Source organism: Taudactylus pleione, unplaced genomic scaffold, assembly GCF_031769625.1.
Source record: "Taudactylus pleione unplaced genomic scaffold, aTauple2 ptg000154l, whole genome shotgun sequence".
In the NCBI taxonomy this organism is placed as follows: Eukaryota; Metazoa; Chordata; class Amphibia; order Anura; family Myobatrachidae; genus Taudactylus; species Taudactylus pleione.
The window spans coordinates 19,410,409-19,423,418 of record NW_028284556.1 but is presented as its reverse complement, the minus strand read 5'-3'; the positions used below and the strand labels follow the sequence as shown (position 1 = coordinate 19,423,418).

Genomic DNA, 13,010 nt, shown 5'->3' with positions numbered 1-13,010 from the left:
CCGGATAGTAAAACAGTCCGTCTCCCGTCACTGGACAAACATCCGTACAAGCACAATGTGATCACAACGGACCAAAATCTCGGGTGCCGGAAAGCCACGTCTTAGAGGCCATGGCCAACGCGTTTCGTCATCAATAGACTTCTATAGAAGTCTATTGATAAGTATTAAAGATTAAGTATTAAACACTCTCAAATAAAAGCAGTGATCACTGGCCCTGATTCAGAGCCGGACGCCCTTTGTGAGCGCTCGCTCTGAATCTGGGTAGCCTGGTTTTTTTTTTGGACGGCCTCCAGGCCACTCACTAATCTGTGGGTGACCACCCACAGCTTTTGCGAGCGGCCAGGTGATGGTAGTGACCATTGGGCTTGCGACGAGACCCTTGTGGTAGGGTCTCGTTCCCGCAAGCCCCAGTGAGCTTGCTGCTCTAATAGAGCAGCAAGCTCACTACTGACATCACTCATGATGTCAGTAGGGCCACCCACAAACGGCAGGCGCCCCTTCAGGAACGCCTCCGTTTGACCAGCCACCCCCCCCTCCCCGCCTACAAAACAGGGCGACCTGTCGATCAACATTGACAGCTGCCCCGTTTGTAGCGAGCCCCAGAGCGAGTGATTTTCTCACTCGCTCTGGGGCTCGTGCGCATGCGCAGTGCCCCACCATCGACCCGCTTGCGAGCAGATCTGAATGAGGCCCACTGCTCAAGATGTACTTGTACCCAATATATATATATATTAATATTGTATGTGTATTGTGTATATATGCATATATATATATATATATATATACAAATATGTATCTAAATATCAATAACTATATAGAACACTATGCTTCTCTGTTACTTCATAATATGCTAAAGTAATATAATATAAGAGCAATAAAACAAGACGGTTTAACAATAAAACATATATTTATACACATACACATATTTATGTCTATATCTAAGTTCCCACGACATTTTATTCACTATATATTATGTTTGTTCTCATCACCGCGCCCATTGCCCTCCCTCCCCAGCTCTAGGCAATGATCAGAGCAGTTTCCTGTCCTATGACTGACAATCAGGTGGTTGGCTCTCAGAGTCACTGGGAGGGGAAAGAAAAGTTTGGACTGAGGAGAAAGTAAAACTTTTCTCACAGCTACAGCAGACATGCAGCTTTACTCCGTATGTGGGGACATTATGGGAAGTAAATGACAAGTCCACATAAAGTGTCTAGACGAAATAGGGGATTATAAGGACACTGCAATCTACTTATTGGTACTTTGTTGCTGGCTGGTTGGGTCCAATCTTCCCACAATACTGCGTCTGCAGATTGCGTGTCCTGCGCTGCATTTCTGAGGCTGAATGGCTGGAGAATCGGGGAATGGGGAACCGGGCGCACCCGCAGGAGTCCCGGAACGCAAGGAATATCTCTTCAAGGTGCTGGTAATCGGGGAACTGGGGGTCGGCAAAACCAGCATCATCAAACGCTACGTGCACCAGCTGTTCTCCCAGCACTACAGGGCCACCATCGGTGTGGATTTTGCTCTAAAAGTTATTAACTGGGACAGCAAGACTCTAGTTAGGCTGCAGCTATGGGACATCGCAGGCAAGTAGAATACTGTACAACTTGGGCATTATCTTTAAACTTCAACCATGAGTCAGTGTTAAGACAAATATATGCTTATATATTGTTTACAGGTTGCAATTGGTGGTTTAAATCCTGCAGCACTAAAATGAAGTCGAAGTGGATTGTTTACATTTTTTTTTCTCTTTTAAATCGCTTAATGGAAACAATATCTTTCATATTATCTTTTGATACTGCATGGAGTCTGATTAAAGTGGCAATTTTGTCAACTGATTGTACAGTCTTGTGGTACATACACACGGGACGATCGTCAACTATGTCGTTGAACGATCTCCCGGGTGTGCTGGATGATCGATATCAATCATCCAGCACACCACAAACCCACCAACGACCCAAGACCCACGATGAACGATCGCTGCTCCCTATAGTGACCTGGTCGAAATCGACCAGGTTCTGCATGCACGGGCGATGGACATTATCATCCATACGTGCCTGCGCATCACAGGTTGTTGGGCACCGAAAAATGCACGATGTGAACAATAACTATATGATCGATATTGTTCATATTGTCCATTTTAATCGTACCGTGTGCACGCTTCAATAGTGATGTGACTAAGAGCCCCATTTATCAAGGATCACTTTTGCAATGCGATACTATCTGCTGGATGTATTATCCAGGACATGCAGTGAGACGGGCTCCGAAAGCCCATCCCTGCGATGTCTCCGGAGGGCAGTAGGGGCTGCTGCGCATGTGCAGTCCGGCGGAGTACACATTGCCGGCGGAGGGTTCCATGAGATCCCTCAGCCGGCTGATATGCGGTAAGTTGCCATAGACTACAGCGGCTAACGCTATCTTCAGCTGGCGTTAGCTGCTGGGGCCATCGCATTCCCGATATTGATACATTTGGCAGCATCGCATCCCCCATAGAAAACTATGGGGGAGGCGGCTGCCAGCGGCAGTGGAGGGATCGATACCTGCTGCGGTCCCTTCTTAATACATCCGGGGGATACTTAGTATTTGAGGGAAACCCCCGAAAACAGGTGTTTTCGGGGAATTTACCTCAAATTCACTTTGCTAAATGGGCCCCTAATACTGATTTGATCATTTCCATGCTTGTGTGTTTAATTTTGCGCACAAAGGGGCGGATGTACACTTGAATGTACACCCATTTAGGTAGCGTATCTTGCGTGATATCGCTGTGTGCATGCTGAGAAAATGAGTGCATTCTGAATGTATTTGTCCTTAAGATCAGTAGAACAGGACAGTGATTGTGTGTTCTCAATAGGGATAGACATCAATGGTCGATGGTTACAGACTAAATGTTTTTCTTCTGATAGTGTTTTTACCATTCGATGGCAACATTCTGGGTTGCTGCCATCGAATGGTAATGATTTGTTGGTGTTCCGATGGTTAACTTATTTTACAATGCTGCTGCCCCTGGATCCTTCCTGGGTGCAGTTCTCTACATCAGAGAATCTTGGCTGTCTGTTTCTGTCACGAGTCCTGTGACTGTTACCAATGGAGACTCCAGTCCCATGCAGCAGCGAGCATCACGTGATGCGCCCTCCACGAATGGCGGCCCGGACTCTTGTAGTAAACAAGAACAAACGTTGTCACTTGGAAGAGCCGGTATTAGCGGCCCTGTGTATTCTGTTCCTACACCTCCAATGATGTGTTGTCGCAGACAGTCTTACTTCGCCCACTCAAGCCCGTATTGCACTTGCACAGATTTGGAAATCTGCACATAAGTGAACCATTGCGATTGAATTACTATTGAATGCTTATGATGCAATGGTTAACTACCATCGCATCACAGCATTCTATGGCGGCTTCTGATGTCTATTCCTAGTTTTCGTTTATGCAAACGTTGCAACCAATCAGGTAGAAGCTGGTTGCTATGGGCAACTTGTCCACTTCACTTCTTAGAAGGCTTGATACATCTCCCGCTATATGCCCATTAGGTGTGTCTTTTGTACCTTGTATGGGGCAGGTGCAAGTATGAGTGATGATTGGAGTAAACCATGCATGTTTCTATTGGGTAATGTACTGCCAATTTACTTTCCCTAAAATGCCTGACCCCACTGTAATTATAAATGGCCCTTTTTAATGGGAATGACAACTTATACCTAAAATTAAAATGACAATATATGAGGCATGGAGGTAAAATCTAGTGTTCACTTTCACCCTGACTTTTCACCATAACTTTAATATAAAGCATATTTGTCCTCCTCCTAATTCTCAGTTAAAGCCACCGTTACACTTTTCTAATGGCACTGATAGTCTAATTTTGAATTCTTCTCTAAAGTTTTGAAGTCTTTGCCTCTCCAAAATAGAAGGACCAGCCCTGCTCAATAGACCAGAATGGAAGCATTCTCTTCTAATCTATTAACTATGAGAAGACAAAATGGATTTAGTTATCCTGCTGTGTGTCATCACACAGGGGGTTTGGAGGAGGAAATGCTGCTACCTGCTGTATTTGCTTCGTGAAGCGGGCAGGACATAAAAAGATGGAGTTGCCCAAAATTGGTCAATTATATTTAAATACTAAAGCATAACATTTAAGCTTTCTGTGACAACAGTGGCAGTGTCTTTGCTTATGAGCAACATTCTTATTATGTCACCCATTGCTAAGCAGTCACAACACAAACTCTTGTGTTTGAGTCATGTCTTCCTCTGAAAGATAGAACAGATAATATGGTGGGAAGATTCCGTTAAATTAAAGTGCATGGGTTACTATTAGAATCTAAAGGCCCCCATACACCAGCAATCGATTGTGGCAATTCTGTAATTTGCTTTCGATTGTGTATAAAAATCTGCAATGTATGGGCTTTACAGATCACAGATTGCAACCAAAAAGTGATTGGAATTGTTAAATCAGATTATCCAACGTGTTGGAATTCACACATCGATTGGGGCTGTAGATTGCTAGTGTATGGACATGATCAGCAGATTTGCAGACAGTTACTGTGCTTGCTGCAATCGATCTGCAAATCACTGAGAAAGATCTGTAATGTATGGGCGCAGATTGCTAGATTGGGAAATCCTAACATCGAGCAATAAATCTTCAAATTGTTCAATTGTGGTTTTCAGATTGCTGATGTATGGGGACCTTAACTCCTGGGCATACACTATACCACAGGTTCTCAAACTCGGTCCTCAGGACCCCAAACAGTGCATGTTTTCCAGGTCTCCTCACAGAATCACAAGTGAAATAATTAGCTTAACCTGTGGATTTTTTTAAAATGTCAGTGAGTAATGAGTACATCTGTACTCCTGTTGGGTGACCTGGAAAATGTGACCTGTGTGGGGTCCTGAGGACCGAGTTTGACAACCACTGTACTATACAATTATCTGTCCAATCTGGCTGGTTGGAATGAAAACCTGGTAATGTATGGGAGCAAATGACAGTCGATCATATGGTTTTAAACACTGGAAAAAGGACAAAAACAATTGTTCAAATTGGTTAATTTTTGTTTTTTAACCCATTTTTCTGAAAGACCATTCTGGGCAGATATCTGACAGATAATTGTATAGTGTATGGCCAGCTTCTAGTTCTGTTGGCAATTCGTGTTGCACATTGTTTTGGTCAGCTATGGTAGGCTGATATTGCTGTCCCTTCCATAGGCAACAAACAGAATAAGCCTTTTGGGACTTAACGCACAAGCTGTTCTGGTGACTTCCACAGCTAACTGAATCAGCCCCATTATGTGGTTTAGTGTACAAGCAACTGCCTCCCAAGCTCGTTTTAAAGGAAACAAAAAAGTTCCCTGGATTTGTGTGATTATCTACTGGATTGAAGCAAAAGCCATGTGCGCTGTATTGTAGCACCTCGTATACAGATTGAGACTCTGTCGCACACAGGTGTACAAGTATCGCATGTCAAATGAAGCAGTGCAGTTTCGTTAAGCCGTTTTGTCGCATTATATTGCACTAAGACGTATAGGCAAATGAAAAAAGATGCTCCGATCAGGACAAGGTTCACAAGCAGTAGCTGCTCCAGGCACAGGCAAGCCGGTCTGGCGGCCGGAGCGCTACTGCTTCCGGAGGGCGCAGGAAAGGCCCACCTCCCTCCCAGCGCTATAGGATATTTTTAATCTCAGGGGGGAGGGAGCGGAGGAGGGAAGGGGCGGCAACACAGGACGGCGCTGGGCACAGCACAGCCCAGCACCGGCCCTGTGCACAAGACCTGGTGCTCTGAGAAGGGTTGTTTGGCTCTACTGCGGCAATAGTGTATGAGAACACATCTGTAGGCAGGGCCGTTGAGTCATGCGGTTGATATTGAGGTGGCGTGACTAAATCTATGGGAACACACCCTCAGAAAAGAATCAATAGAAAATATTATGCATTTGTCCCTCATAACAGCTAGCGCTGGATCCCTTGAACAAGCCTGGTTAATTAGTACCCACTTGGCACCCCTGTATGTAGGTCAGTGATAGGCATCCTTATACTCTTCAGGGGCCTCATTGGTGGCCCTCTGTTCTTCAAAAGGGACGGCAGATTACTCCAAATCTCAATAAAGCTGGGTAGACTCTAGACAATTTTTTAAACAACAAATAGTTCAAATTGTCCATTGTGTATGCACTATGGACCTCATTCAGAGCCACTCGCAAAAGGCGAGTGCTCGCTCTGAGGTCGGCCGGTATTTTTTATTTTTTTGGCCGGCCCCCTGGCCGCTCGCTAAGCTGTGGGTGACCACCTACAGCTTTTGTGAGCGGCCAGGTGATGCTCGCGATTTCGGGCTTGCGACGAGACCCTTGAGGTAGGGTCTCGTCTGCCACAAGCCCAAGTGAGCTTCCTGCTCTAATAGAGCAGGAAGCTCACTACTGACATCACGAGTCCAGCCACCCCCTCTCCCCGCCTACAAAACGGGGCGAGCTGTCGATCAACATCGACAGCAGCCCTTTTGGAGCGAGCCCCGGAGCGAGTGAATTTCTCATTTGCTTCGGGGCTTGCGTACGCCGCGCTTGCGCAGTGCCCCACCATCGACCCGCTTGCGAGAGGGTCTGAATGAGGCCCTATATCCGCTCCCGCAGGATCGTCTGTCGCATCTTCAGATCTGTCATACCTGCTGCTCGATCTGAAGATGTGACTAACAATCCCATGCATTTGAATGCAGCGGGGGAACAACAACGTGCGGTCATTCACCAAAACGTGTGATGTGTACGGACAGCACGATATGTCGTCTGTCGCATCTGCCATCGGCTGGGTACACAGGTCATCTAGTGTGTACCCAGCTTAATAATTGAAATCAATATATGTATTAGCTGAACGAGACACATACAGTATCTCTAATAACATATTGCCGGGCATTTTTAAACAAGCTATAACAAATATGACAGCAAAGCAAGTAAGACCTGGGGACTGAAAGTCAAGGATTGCATTATAAATGTTAATAAAATATATTTTGATTTTGTTGACAATGCCAATAAATCTAAAACTTTAATTTTATTGGCTTTCATTTTTTTTCCTGTAAATTGGTGGGTACAGGCCCCAGTGCAATGTTTTGAAAAAAGGCCCTGCAATGCTGGTAAGACAGCCCTGTCTAGGCTGTTGGTAAATGTGCCAGGAGGTTAGTAGGGGGAGGTAGCTCTACTAGTTGGCCAATAAAGGTTCTGGCTAAATTAAAAAAATATTTTATGTGTGGGTGGCTTACTCCAATGATTTATTTTTTTGCCATATTTAGTTTTACAAGTGGCAAAGTTCCATTGTATTCCGTTATGCCCCACATACCCAAAATCATGGCCCAACAGGAGAATTATGTTTTTGCATACACAAATGATATTGTACTGCATTTGTATTACTAAATGCATGCATCTTAGCATGTAAATGTTCTAGGGGGAGATGTACTAAGCATTGGCAAGAGATAAGTACCAACCAATCAGCTCCTAACTGCCATTTTACAGTCTGTATTTGAAAAAAATCAGGAGTAGATTGGTTGGTGCTTTTATCTCTCTCCAAGGCTTAGTACATCTACCCCTATATTTCAGCTATTTTCTACCCAAAACAGAGTTTAGGATTGTACATGGATTAAATCTTTAAATTATATTGACAGAAGTGTACCAGGTGCTCTTACTGAATGATTCAGATTATCTTGCATGCAATATTGACCTTGCCTTTTTATACTACAGCCATGTTCAAGTAATGTTAATGTGGACACTGTGTCTGATTCCTAGATGTCTGCTAATGCCTTCGCTGCTGCACCTTTGTACACCTCTGCTCTGTGAAAATATGCAAATGTCGCAGCTGCTGGGAGATGTATTGAGATGTCCATCTGCAACTTTGCAAATCCAAGCATCTGTGTAAAATTTTGCAGCATCGGTCGCAGGTCCTTCGATGATTGACATACTGAGTAACCTTATCGTTGTGCAGAATGGCTGTGTGTACTGAGACACACTGGATCTTTATCTGCGAACGGGATCACAGACACACTGGCTACCTCATGCCCCCGAAAATGATTGCGACACGCCTGCGTTATTGCCACCACTCCCCTGTTACCTCCCCCAAACACTCCCTGACTTTTAATCACACTGCAGGTAAAAAGTCGCTGTGAGCAGCTACAGCAATGTACATTAACGTATGCACAGTTTATTGACAATCGGTCAACTGTGTAAATATCGGAATAACATACAACTCTGAATTTGGCCCCCTGTGCCTTTTTGCTTTCATGCTATCGATGGTGTCATATTCAGATCTTTATACAGCACTGTGTATGACCAAACCGCTGTTTTAGTAACTGGATAAGACTCTTGTGTTGCCTCTATATTTATATGCATTATTCATACTGTAGGTTTTAAACTGGCAGAGGGATTTTCTTTTCATATGTGCTATTTAAGTAAGTTTACTATTTGACTGACACTTTTTCTTATAATTGTAAAAAAAACCTTTATTTTATTTGGAACCAGATGGCAAAAATGAATTAATTTTGTTCTCATGTTTTTCCCTCCAGGATACAAATACAACAAAGCCTGTATAGCAAAGTTATGTCACTAGGGAATGTGGCTGACTGACTTGCATGTGATGTTTGCATCTGATTTATATGGGGAATATGTCAATTAGATTGTACTGTAAAGCACTCCTGGCATATGGTACAGTGGTATCTATCACTGGTGATTTTGCTCATATTGTTGTATTGTGAAATAAGGCTGTGCTGCTGTATTTAAGGAACTGTTGAGAAACCTTGATTAGTAAACCAGGAATTGACTGAAGTAAGGAGTATGTTAAGTTATAAGCAGACCCTTGTTTATTGTGGTAAGTGGTGAGTGATGTTTATATTGGCTAGTGATTTTGTGCCTCTGTGACCACATGGTTAGTTCTAATAAAGGCAGCAGGCAATACAAAAGAGCATTGTAAAGTTATGTAAGTTACAGTTGATATGCAGATATACTGACTAAAAATACAAAATGGCTTCTTTCAGATATTCATTTTCTTCTGTCTCAGAGCTGGGTACACACTGACAGATATATTGGCCGATCAATTGATCAGCCAACATATCGGGTGCCCGACGGCCAGTGTTTACCAGCGATATGTCTGTGAACAATGTCATTCAGCTTTGCTGCACAGCCGATAGCCAATATATATGTCCATCGGGCAGTGTGTACGGGCAGTTACACTTGCAGCAGAGGCCGCTGGGAGGGGAGCAGCACATGACCCCTGGCCAGCGGGACCCGCAGCCAGAGATAGATGAAGGTTGTTTAGTGTGTATGATCGACCATCATTTGCAGGTATCTATTCAGTGTGTACCCAGCTTTAGGGTTATCTCAAGTTAAAAGTTTTAATACAGTTTAATTGCCCTAACAATGTATTTAAACTAGGGGTGAGCGGGTTCGGATTTCTGAAATCCGAACCCCCCCGATCCGAGTCCGATCCGAGTCCGATCCGAATCAGGCTCGACTTTTCCCGCCTGACTCGGATCTGAAATCGAGGCAAAACGTCATCATCCCGCCTTCCGAGTCTCGCGGGTTTTGGATCCTATATAAGGTACCCACGTCGGCGCCATTTTCTCACTCGGCTGTGGACAGTGAAGAGGGAGGGTGGGAGTTAGGGCTGTGTAGTGTAGTGTAGTGTAGTGCTGCTGTTGTCCACTACTTCAAAGTCCATAGGGGCTGGCTGTGTTGTGCTGTGCTGCTGTTGTTAATAGGGGCTGTGTCCACTACTTCAAAGTCCATAGGGGCTGGCTGGACTGTGTTGTGCAGTCAGTTCTCCATAGGGGCTGTGTCCACTCCAAAGTCCTGTGCAGTGTCCCAGTCCTAAAGGAGTGCTGCAGTGTTGTCCAGGGGGTGCTCTGTCCATCAGGGGTGCTCCCCCCAAGTGCTAAAAAAATAATATATTTTCTGTGTTTGTGAATTGTGTGCGCAGTAGCCGCACGTGCATCAACAAAGTAGTGCCAAGCGTGCGCCTGTGTCATAAGTAAAGGGCCGGCTGGCTTGACCGTTAAGGGTGCTGTAACCCCCGAAAGTACACTCCAGTCCAAACCAAAAAAAAATTATTTTCTGTGTTTGTGAATTGTGTGCGCAGTAGCCGCACGTGCATCAACAAAGTAGTGCCAAGCGTGCGCCTGTGTCATAAGTAAAGGGCCGGCTGGCTTGACCGTTAAGGGTGCTGTAACCCCCGAAAGTACACTCCAGTCCAAACCAAAAAAAAAATTATTTTCTGTGTTTGTGAATTGTGTGCGCAGTAGCCGCACGTGCATCAACAAAGTAGTGCCAAGCGTGCGCCTGTGTCATAAGTAAAGGGCCGGCTGGCTTGACCGTTAAGGGTGCTGTAACCCCCGAAAGTACACTCCAGTCCAAACCAAAAAAAAAATTATTTTCTGTGTTTGTGAATTGTGTGCACTGTGGCTGCACGTGCATCAACAAAGGAGCAGCGCCAAGCGTGCGCCTGTGTCCCATAAGTAAAGAGCCGGCTGGCTCATTTCTTAAAGGGTGGTGTAACCCACAAAGTGCACTACTCTCCAGCAAAAATAAAATAATATTTTCTGTGTTTGTGTGCGCTTTAGCCGCACGTATATATATCAATATAACATAAATGGAGGACCAAACTTTCTCCGATAAAAATAAAATAGGGAAAGATCAAGAACCACTTCCTCCTAGTGCTGTTGCTGCTGCTGGGAGTTGTTCATCATCCCAGAGAGGAAGTAGGAACATCACTACTTTTACTAAACAATTGACCCTCCAACAGTCCCTAGCGATGAGGATGAAGTACGACAGCAGTCATCCTGAAGCAAAACGTATAACTGAGGCCTTGACTGCTATGTTGGTGTTAGACGTGCGTCCGGTATCCGACATTAGTGCAGTGGGATTTAGACAATTGATGGAGGTAGTGTGTCCTCGGTTCCAAATCCCGTCTAGATTCCACCTGCATCCTCAAAGCAGCAGCGACAAGCGTGCGTCTGTCTGTTAAAGGGTGGTGACACCCTCAAAGTGTGCTACACAAACAATTAAAATATTGTTCTTTTTTTTTTGGTCTTTGTGAAATGTGTGGGCTGTAGCCGCACCTGCATCCTTAAAGCAGCAGCGACAAGCGTGCGTCTGTCTGTTAAAGGGTGGTGTAACTCTCAAAGTGCTCCAAAAAATAAAAAACTATTTTTTTAATGTGTTTGTGACTTGTGTGCGATGTAGCCGCACCTGCATCCTTAAAGCAGCAGCGACAAGCGTGCGGCTGTCTGTTAAAGGGTGGTGACACCCTCAAAGTGTTCTACACAAACAATTAAAATATTGTTCTTTTTTTTTTGGTCTTTGTGAAATGTGTGGGCTGTAGCCGCACCTGCATCCTTAAAGCAGCAGCGACAAGCGTGCGTCTGTCTGTTAAAGGGTGGTGACACCTCAAAGTGTTCTACACAAACAATTAAAATATTCTTCTTCTTTTTTCTGTCTTTGTGAATTGTGTGGGCTGTAGCCGCACTTGCATCCTCAAAGCAGCAGCGACAAGCGTGCGTCTGTCTGTTAAAGGGTGGTGTAACCCTCAAAGTGTGCTCCACAAACAATAAAAATATTCTTTTTTTTTTCTGTCTTTGTGAATTGTGTGGGCTGTAGCCGCACTTGAATCCTCAAAGCAGCAGCGACAAGCGTGCGTCTGTCTGTTAAAGGATTACATCGGTGACAGCATCCAAGTAGGCATGTCAGACAGTCCGTACCTGTACTGGCAGGAAAAAGAAGCAATTTGGAGGTCCCTGTACAAACTGGCTCTATTTTACCTGAGTTGCCCCCCCTCCAGTGTGTACTCCGAAAGAGTGTTTAGTGCAGCCGGGAACCTTGTCAGCGAAAGGCGTAGGAGGTTGCTTCCACAAAATGTGGAGAAGATGATGTTCATAAAATGAATTATCAACTCTTCCAGGGAGACCAGCCTCCAGAACGTACAGAGGGACCTGTGGTTCCAGCAGGGACGAATTAATACTCTGTGAGGATGAGGATGTACACACTGAAGAGGGTGAGGAATCGGTGGATGAGGAGGATGAGGATGACATCTTGCCTCCGTAGAGCCAGTTTGTGCAGGGACAGATAAATTGCCAGCTTGTTTTGTGGGGGCCCAAACGAACCAATCATTTCAGCCACAGTTGTGTGGCAGACCCTGGCGCTGAAATGATTGGTTTGTTAAAGTGTGCATGTCCTGTTTATACAACATAAGGGTGGGTGGGAGGGCCCAAGGACAATTCCATCTTGCACCTCTTTTTTTCTTTGCATTATGTACAGTTTGGGGCCTAGTTTTTCAATGCCATCCTGTCTGCCACTGCAGTTTCACGCCTAGATGGGTCACGTGTTTGTGCCGCCCACTTGTGTCGCTTAGCATAGTCATCCAGCTACCTCGGTGCAACCTTTTGGACATAAAAACACTATTGTGAGGTGTGAGGTATTCAGAATAGACTGGAAATGAGTGGAAATTAAGGTTATTGAGGTTAATAATAGCATAGGAGCAGAAAAACCTACAAATTCTGTGATTTTAGCTGTTTTTATGCTTTTTTTCAAAAAAATACAGATCCAAAACACAAAACCCAGAACCCAAAACACGGAAGGGTGGTTTTGGCAAAACCAATCCAGATCCAAAACACGAAGAAAGATCCAGATCCAAAACCAAAACACAAAACACGAAAAGTGGCCGGTGCACACCCCTAATTTAAACATGCATAGGAATCCGTTTAATTTTATGTACAGTTCACATATTCCAGCGATACACTTGCATGAAACAATTTTGTTATGTAACTTAAGCTCTGATACTATTTGTCATTTAAAAAAAAAAAATGCCGATAAGCCTGGACTTGCCATAGATACAGTATGTAAACAACCATAAAATGTAGGGGTGTGCACCGGCCACTTTTCGTGTTTTGGATCTGGATCTTTCTTCGTGTTTTGGATCTGGATTGGTTTTGCCAAAACCACCCTTCCGTGTTTTGGGTTCTGGGTTTTGTGTTTTGGATCTGTATTTTTTTGAAAAAAAAGCATAAAAACAGC

At 44.5% G+C, this 13,010-nt stretch overlaps 1 protein-coding gene across 1 annotated transcript in view; it reads left to right on the top strand.

The window, feature by feature from the left end:
- Positions 1-1,017: 1,017 nt before the first annotated feature.
- Positions 1,018-13,010, top strand: part of RAB32 (RAB32, member RAS oncogene family) — an 82,762-nt gene continuing 70,769 nt past the window's right edge. Inside the window, exon 1 of the mRNA XM_088474498.1 lies at positions 1,018-1,586. Coding sequence (XP_088330624.1) covers positions 1,343-1,586 — 244 coding nt within the window. The 5' untranslated portion in view covers positions 1,018-1,342. The remainder of the gene's footprint in view (positions 1,587-13,010) is intronic.